Raw genomic sequence first — 8,881 nt, forward strand, 5'->3', positions numbered from 1 at the left:
CACATTTCCGATAACAGCTGATGGAGTGTCAAAAATCGCGAAAGAAAATGGAGTTTCAAGTGAGGATGAAGTGATGTAGTCTTGTGCAGTGCGTAGGAATTTCGTGAATTTTCATTTGTTTCTTTACGTCTCGTCTTCGTGCACGATGCATGGCATTTGAAACGGACGCGGCTTTGAGTTGTGCGTATTTAGATGTGAAAATGTCGGAGCAAAATGTGCCGCAACATTGGAAACGCGACGAGAACTGTACGTCGTCGTCGACAGCGACGGGGAGCAGTGGCTGTGGATTTTATACGAAAACAAATGTCGTCGGCCTCGCCTCGAGCAGCAGCAGCGGCGGTGTCAGCAACAGTCGGCAGATTATCAACGATTCGACGTCATCATCATCGCCACCGTCGTCGATATCATCATTCTCAATGATTGCCACGGGAGGCTCCGTGCCAGCGATGCCCATTGTCCCCGCTCCCACGAACTTGTCCACGAGTGGCCACGACATTTACCCGCACTCCCAGCAGCTTCCACAAGCCCAGTCGCTGCCACCACCGTCGGCCGTCACCACCCACCACCCTCCGTCGAGTTTCGATCTGCAGAAGCTGACGAGCATCTCGAAAATCAACAGCCTCGCGAAAGTCAGCGGATTCGACGGGGCCACGCAGATGCCTGAGGAGGAGAAGCTGCGGAAGCTGCAACAAATGGTCGAAGCCGGAATCGGGTAAAGTTTACTGTCCGTGTTTGCCGGGAAAATTCCACCAGGTCGCCACGAAGTGGCAGCATCGGGTGCGCCCCAACGCCATTGCACAAACCCTCCCCATTGCGCCTGCTGCGCTCGCAACTGGGCCCGACAGCTCTCGATCGCCCGTCGCAGCCATAGATGCATAAATTAACGATTAATTCGGCAATAAACGGTGCGATGGGAATAGGTGATAGATTTTTGTGCGCAGTTCTGTTTACTTTTCCGCTGCCGCCCGCCCCGGCTGCGACCGCCCCGCAGAACCAGACGCACAAGTTTTTTGGCGCTCGCAGCCACTTGGCCAGCGATCGAGCCAGCAGTTGTCGCGCTCGCTAATGTTTTCCCCCGCTCGCTGCGTGCCGAGACTTTGTTCCTCCACGGCGACCGCGCACTTCCCAGACAATTTATTTATCTTTTTATTTTCGTGTAGATTTCTTCCAATTTGCATTTGTTTACGTTCTGATCGGCTGCAGGACGGTGCCGGTTTCATGTTTTGGGCGGATTTTTAATTTTTCCACTTCAGTCGTGCAATTGATGGAATATTGGACGCGATTTGTTGATTCCCAATTGGCGCATGTGAGTCCAACTGATTGCCTCAGTCATATCCGCTGTTCGGGTCTCCCTTGAAGGTGAACTCGAGCCAAGTCAGGTAGCCTTCAGGTGGGCGGCTGCCTTATCGCAGCCAGAAGAATAGACGAAGCGATGCGTACGCTCGCAGACGGGAAGCCAATAAATTCGTTGGTCTCCACGAGATTAGATTAGCTTCGATAAGAGCAAGATTTCGGGAAAACCTTTGTGAAAATAATTTTTCTTCAGTTCAAAGTTGGGGAGGAGAATTAGGCGGAATATGGGGCGACGTGATCTGCTTTATCGCCATGGGAGGCATGTGTTGTGTTTGTCGTAATTCTCATCATGAAACGGTTTCTGGTTTTTCTCACCGAGAACCGGAAGCAGCGGAGAATTGTCCACAGTTTGACTGGGTTCTTGCTCCCTAATTTGAGGTATACATTTCCCAGGGTAACTTCAAAAAGCTTTCCTCACAAAGAACGGGGGAAAGTCCGCTAATAGTAGAACCCTTTGCCCCTGGATGGCTAACTTAAATGAAAAGTTGGTCCTCGGATGAGAGCAAACTAATGCGAAAACACTTGGAGAGAGAGAGAGTCCTGAATCTGCATCCAGAGGCTTGTGGATGGATGGATAAACCACCATCAATTAATGTGGCCCTTCTGCCAACCTTAGGTCTGAACTAGGCGACTTTCCCTAGATATAATTCGCAGAGCTGTAACTATTAAGGTATCACGTCGCTGAGTACTATTTATAAGATATTCTCCGCTAACTTACTGGGCTGGCTAGCCCCACACCGCCAGAGCACCATCGGCTCATACTAAAGAGGATTCACTCCAGACAAATCGGCAACATATCAGATTTTCTGCAGCGGCAAGCAATGAAAAACTGTTAAAATATGGCCATCAATTGCACCATCTTTTCACCGACTTTAAGGCCACCTATGATAGCATAGCCAGGGTAAAACAGTTTTGCCTGTACAGTTTTACCCTTGCTATGTTGTCATAGGCGGCGTTAAAGTCGATGAAAAGATGGTGCAACTGATGGTCATATTTTAACAGTTATTCCATTGCTTACCGCAGAGAGAAAATCTGATCTGTTGCTGATTTGCCTGGAGTGGTATGGGCCAATGATACTGTCCAAGCGTTGGGCGCCATTTGTAATGAACTTATAGGAAATAAAAGGATCAAATGACCATTCTAGTTGGCCGAGAACGACCTGGAGGGAAGAGCTATCCCAGAAACCTAAAAAGTTGACGAAATTGACTGTGAAGGTCCGCCCGCAAAGACTGAAGCTCCATCAAAGTGCTCGGTCGACACGTTCTTGCACGCCTCTGCGCTAGCCAGGCTTGGGAATGTGGGGGGTCCTTTCAGCGCTTTGGTCCCTCACGTGTCATTATTACAAAATTAACGTGTCTATACCGATGCGTGGGTCCGCACCGGATTTCAAAATAGACAACAAACGAAGGAATTTGCGACGGCCTAACGAAAAAAAAAAAAAACAGAATGCGAGTTCAAATTGGAAAATAAAAAAAAACGGATCGACCGCGCGCGTGGAGCCGTAAGCCTCCGGACCGGAGTGCAGGAGTTGCGGATTGTTTTAAAGGCACGGATGGAGTTGTTATCCCAGCAGTACGGCACCCGTGTTGAAACGCAACACCACGCTGAGACCCGAAGGTCTCTGTTCGCTTGAACGCAAGCAGAACCCCCATGAACCTCCCACTAGGGGACCAACTGCAAACAACCGAGCTGAATGCACATACAACAGGAATTCTCCTGAAGTATGTGACTCCAGGGGGGGGTCTGATCGCCCTAATTAGACCTTTGGAGCATTCGCCTACTGCATCACGGCCAGCAAGCCAATGCGATACAGCGCCTCCCGGTGCCACCATTATAGAGGTTCTCCTCGGTCACTTGGTTTTGGTTCTGCCGACAGAGTTGCCGTAACGAGGTGGCGGGGAGGACGCCGCCATAACAACAGATGTAATGTGGATTCATCATTATACTTGGGAGTCAAAAGGAGCACCAGCCGAATGGAGGCGAAAGGGCGAAAGTCGGCCAAGCATCTGAAGATCCAACAGTCAGAAGACAAGGTCATGGCCTCCATGGTTTGGGGCTTTCATGTAATTTTGCTTTTGGGCTTTCTTCCGGAGGGCCAGACAATCACCAGCGACTACTATATTGAATTATTGGATCGATTGGTTGACACAATTAAGCCAACATGATAAAGAAAAAACCGCTGTTGGCCCAGGATAATGCGTCTATTCACAAGTCGCTCAAAACGATGGGGAAATTGCACGCTTTACTATTCGATTGCTCCCACACTCCCACATTCACCAGATCTGGCACCATCTGACTTCTACTCGTTCGCAAATCTCAAAAGGGAGCTCCAGGGTAAGAGATTCGGCTCCGATGGTGAAGCTGTAGCCGCAACTGGGGTCTATTTTCAGGCTAAAGACACAGTGTTTTATAAGGAAGGTATCGAAAGTTTAGAAAGACGTTGGAATGATTGTATCGCTATGGAAGGCAACTATCTTGTTGAATAAAGTCGAATTTTGCAAAAAAAAGTACGTTTTAGTGGTTAGTCTTGGGACTTAATGACCCATGTGTTAGTTTGTGGTGGGAATGTCAAAGATCCGGTTCCCGATCAAGGCACCTTTGCAACTATTTAAAGCAAGCGAACGTAGGACCGTCTTTGGAGGAAGCGCTACAGCATATCTATCGAATGACTCCTGAACTACTGAACTGTGGTAACTGACTCCGCATTCATCTATTAAGGGCGGCCTAGTTTCTTCTTCTGATCAAATTAACAACGATCTGCCTTGCCTCAAACCTCCTTTAAGTTCAACAATACTTTCGAAGCGCGCGGTTGTTCTGTTTCGCCGCAAACACAAAGTTTTTTTCAATCCCAGTCAAATCTCACACTTTTGATTTGTCATAGTCTAAAGTCTCTTGCTTCGAATCTCACCCATAAATTAGGTTGACTTTATCTTAGTGCTAACAATCAACTTTCCTCTTTTTACAGCGATCATGCTAAACAACAAATTTTACAAATTTTGGATAAGGTTTCACTACTTAAACCTCCAGAGAGATTACTATTGTACCTGCGTATGCCTGGTGGCACTCCAGAGACTGGTAAGCAATTAATCAATTTGCAAACAAGACCAAACAACAATTACAAATATACATCTAACTTTTGTAGATCCTTTAAGACAGCCACAAAATCCATTAGGAACGCGTTCTGAAATAAATCACACCATCAATTGGGTTCGATCACATTTAGAACATGATCCTAAAGTTTCAATACCAAAACAAGATGTTTACAATGATTATTTGTAAGATCTACGGTTTCATTCTAACTTCCTGAACGCTTAACACTTAGCAGCCTTTCCCTTCTAGATCATATTGCGAACGTGTCAACATTAAACCATTATCAACCGCCGATTTTGGTAAAGTCATGAAGCAAGTCTTTCCGGAAATTCGTCCCAGACGATTGGGTACACGTGGACATTCAAGATATTGTTATGCAGCCATGCGTAAAGCTACTAAACTTGATCCGCCACGTCTTCCCGATCTTAGTGTGAATGCTGGTAGCCATGGTGAATTGACTGAAACTGTGGACGATGAGTCGTGGAAAGTGATAAAAACATGGGCCGAAGGTTTATTGAATTCAACGTTTACATCTCTGAAAGAACTGGCCAATTACATTAATAAATATCATTCGTCATCGCCGGCTGCTAATAGCTCCAGGCTGCTGTTGCAAAAGAAACTGTTGCAACGTGAATCTAAGGAGAAACGCAAATATGTGGTAAGGAGGAGATTTGTCAGTTTTCTTAGATTTGTTCTGTTGTTGCTGCTTCAAGTCTGCGTTGAAAAAAACATTTCTATTTTCTTTTTTGTTCGAAATTTCCAGGACACAAGCCCTCTAAAGAAACGACGAAAGAAAAAGCGAAGAAGTTCATCATCTTCAGAATCCGCAGCTGTGCCATCAATGGCATCCGATAATTCCATAGTGGACATTAAGCAGGAAGTGATAGATCCAATCGTTCAATCCCCCCTAGTCGACGTGCAGACTTCATTGATGACAACACCGTTACAAGGAGGACCGCCGCAGCTTCAACAGCAACCGCAACAAATGGTGCCGATGAATTTAGTAGCTACGGAACACGCCAATAACAATAATCATAATCTACAAAAGCATCATAAAATTCAAGGTACAAATTTAGCCTGTGATAATAATGACCTAGTCGTTGGTTGTTCAACCACTAAAAACTTAGTTGCTCCGAATTTATCATCGCCTATTTGTGCTCCTTCTAATACCAATATTGCTGCACTTAATGTCAAGGACTCGCCTGGGTCTAAAGTGAATGCCAACCTTACAGAAAATCTTATTATTAAGTCGCCCCTAAATTCAGTTAAAGAAGAAATTCCAGATACTTACGATTCGAAGATCTACTGCAAGAAAGTCCGTCAAGCGCAACAGGCAAAAGGCCTATGGAATCCTACGTCGTCGAATATCATTCATTCAACTGGAAATGCGCCGATGCTAGCTGTGCCTGGGATGCAAAACGCAGTACCTAATTATCCAGTTATGAAAAGTGGTGAAGGGTTGATGGGACCACCGGCGCAGATAGACAGTGTCCATCCTGAACACTCAGTGGGATTTAAAAGAACCATCAACAACAATGGATTATCCATGGTGAAGAGCCCAAGTCCAAGTCAACATCGTCGTGCCAAAAAATTGGATCAGAATGGAAAGACGGATTTGATTCAAGACCAAGAAATGAGTGGATTGCCCAAAGATGGGAATGGGGAAAGCGTTCTGCCGGAGAATTTGGGCCTCCCGCGCGAACGAGTGATAAGCATTTGCAATATGGACAAGCATGAACTCGATGACTACCTGAACGAAGGAGAGAATTCACAAGACCAAGAGGCTGAGCTTCTACAATATTTCCAACAAGAAGATGGGGAGGATAAGTCGCCTGGCAGCGGCGAGATCCCCAACTATGTAAACTACAAAAATCAGTCCTTTCCCCTCCTAGAAAATTACCAACTTTACGGAAACAATAAAATCGAAAAGAAAACAAATAATCAAAACGAAGAAGAAATTAACCAACTAAGATACTACTTACAACAAAACTTGCACAATACTAAAGACGGTGAAGGCTCAGGAATGAATAAATCGCCCATGGAACAGGCGGGGCCGTACAGTGGAATGTACCCAGGAGGATCGGCATCCGCATCGTTAGCAATGATGTCGCAGCGACATCATGGCGCTCCGTCGGACGAGCGTTCTGGCTTGCGCTGCTGCACTGCCGATCAAATGAATCAAAATCCAACGAACAATAATAACAATGTTACGCCATTACGTGGACCAAGACGAAAGATCAACATGAACGCCCGCTCTTGCGTACCAAACAGCCCGAATACGAGACGAAAAAATTTCAGTTTTGTGCCAATATCACCAGGTGGCCAGCATAATTCAGTGGACTATAGCCCGTTTATAAGTCCGCGAAACACTCCTGCTGTACGAAAGCCTCCACTACATAAGCAACAATCACTTCCAGGAACGGATCATCACGGCGTAAGTGATCCTGTGCTCGGGTCCGTTGGAAGTGGATTCGGTAAAGCGACTGATTTTTCCAATCCAATTAGTTCGTCCGCGCCGCCCAGTCCTTCGCTGGTGCAACAAAGATTTCGTTTTGGTACGACACCGTTGGTGCAGGGCTCTGTAATGCCTGTTTTCTCTGCCGGCGGAGGTTTAACTGCGGATCCTCAATTCTTACAGTCCGCAGACATGCAGTGCCGCGGTCAGAATATGATGAGTTGTAACATTTCCGGAAATGGCGAGTCACGATCGCAAAGCGTACCTTTGCATTGTCGCAGCAGTCCAGCATTCAACAACTCGAACAATTTTCCGGGGTTTTCATCTGCTTGTAGTTCAGTGGCGCAAACCCCTGTACCACCTGAGTTTGCCGATTTCAACGATGCTTCTATTCTTGATATATTTGCCGATACGTCGCAGCCATCTATTAAATTGGAAACGAGTGAAATTGCTCCAATTCTTGACGATATTACGTCGAGCGAATCAGCGTTGGGTGTTCCAGATCTACTTCCAAATGATTTCGATATTAAAAACAACAACAGTTCGATTTCGCGCTCTGTTCCATCCACACCGCTTCCTATGAACAACTACAAATTGAAGACTACAAGCTGTTGTGAACCGAACAAACCTGGCGGGAGTAATAAAATGTACGATGTATCGAAATCCGTTCCAACAACGCCCAGCGCAATAAACACATCGTCGTTTCGATACAGCCCGGAATTCAACAAGGACTTTCTGATAAATGGAAACACAATTGACTCCTCTCCAAAAATGTACACCCGTAGCGTCGCCCCATCTGTTGCCGTTGTTACGACAAACTTACCATCAAATGTGGTGGACACTGCAACTCCGAGCAAGCTCCTGACCAATGCATTACCGGAGAATGTTGACGAACTATCAAACTATGGTGTCACGGAATCGATAATTGGCTCAGATATTTTGAGCAATCTCTAGGACATTTTACTGGATGATTTCTATTGAACATTCTACAAATTGAAATTTTATGACAAATTTCGCCCCAAGGAAACTTTCATCAGAGATTCGTGACGGAATTGAAGAAATAGGAAAATTGCACACATCCGGTGAGTAAACAAAATCCGTTTTTATGACCTGGACACTGTAGGAACGATGATCTTTTTCGTGAAAGGAGCATCTACTGAATTTCAACTAAAGCTGTTTATTTTACTTCATAATTGGTAGCATATTTAGATAGGATTCTCAGCTTCGTGAGATAGAATTGGATTTGCTACTTGTTTGAGGTGTCATCAAGTACGAGATATATTTTTAGGACGCAAAGTGGTTGAAACATTTTTAAATGTTGCCTTTGATATCGATTTTCGATTTGATTATCAAATTTAATCGTGAACTATCGTGTAACCTAGACAATTTATTTGTGCACACTAAACCATGCATGTTTGAGGCCCCAAATTCAAATCAAATAAGTTACATCGAATGCTAATCGTTATAGTTAGAGTGTAATGGATGTATCTTATTTTTTTCGTGCATTATTTGGAATTACTTCTAATATTTTGACGAAGCAAAACAAATTTATACCACACATGAAAAATGGAAGGATCGTGATTGCATTATATTCATGTTGAACATGATAAATTTTTATTGCATATATTTTCTAGACTATTTTTTTAAAAGAAGAGTAAAAAATGTAACCTTGAAATGTTTTGTAGGTTTATTATGATTTCTATTATACTGTTGATTTTTTATTGCACTATAAATTTGTTTTATTTCCCTTTGTTCCAATATTCCGGCCAGAAAACTGGTCTTATGATTGGTATTCCTGCCATTGCTGTCTGTTGAATGGGCTCTCCACTCGAATCCCACGACCATTCCATCCAAATTTTATAGGGCCTCGAACAAATTCAACGACCGCCCGGGCGATTATTAGATAAGTCTCGCCAACACACTCTTTTCTAACACATCTATTGCAAAGTTTGCAATTAGTACGTCTTCAGGATTTAGTCGCAG

The 8,881-nt window shown here is 44.7% G+C and overlaps 1 protein-coding gene across 1 annotated transcript; it reads left to right on the forward strand.

The window, feature by feature from the left end:
• Window positions 1–16: 16 nt before the first annotated feature.
• LOC119659109 lies at window positions 17–8,624 on the forward strand. Its single transcript, XM_038067032.1, has 5 exons — window positions 17–712; window positions 4,319–4,428; window positions 4,496–4,628; window positions 4,693–5,101; window positions 5,207–8,624. The coding sequence occupies exons 1-5, from the start codon at window positions 150–152 to the stop codon at window positions 7,850–7,852; spliced, it is 3,861 nt and encodes a 1,286-aa protein (XP_037922960.1). The 5' UTR covers window positions 17–149; the 3' UTR covers window positions 7,853–8,624.
• Window positions 8,625–8,881: the final 257 nt, after the last annotated feature.

The sequence above is a fragment of the Hermetia illucens genome, chromosome 6 (genome assembly GCF_905115235.1).
Source record: "Hermetia illucens chromosome 6, iHerIll2.2.curated.20191125, whole genome shotgun sequence".
NCBI lineage: Eukaryota > Metazoa > Arthropoda > Insecta > Diptera > Stratiomyidae > Hermetia > Hermetia illucens.

What these genes read in the sequence shown, in the direction of transcription:
- LOC119659109 (XM_038067032.1), top strand. Translation starts at nt 150, where the DNA reads ATGGCATTTGAAACGGACGCGGCTTTGAGTTGTGCGTATTTAGATGTG. An exon ending in ATGGTCGAAGCCGGAATCGG is followed by an intron (nt 713 to 4,318) that starts GTAAAGTTTACT and finishes CTCTTTTTACAG; the next exon opens with CGATCATGCTAAACAACAAA. An exon ending in TGGTGGCACTCCAGAGACTG is followed by an intron (nt 4,429 to 4,495) that starts GTAAGCAATTAA and finishes TAACTTTTGTAG; the next exon opens with ATCCTTTAAGACAGCCACAA.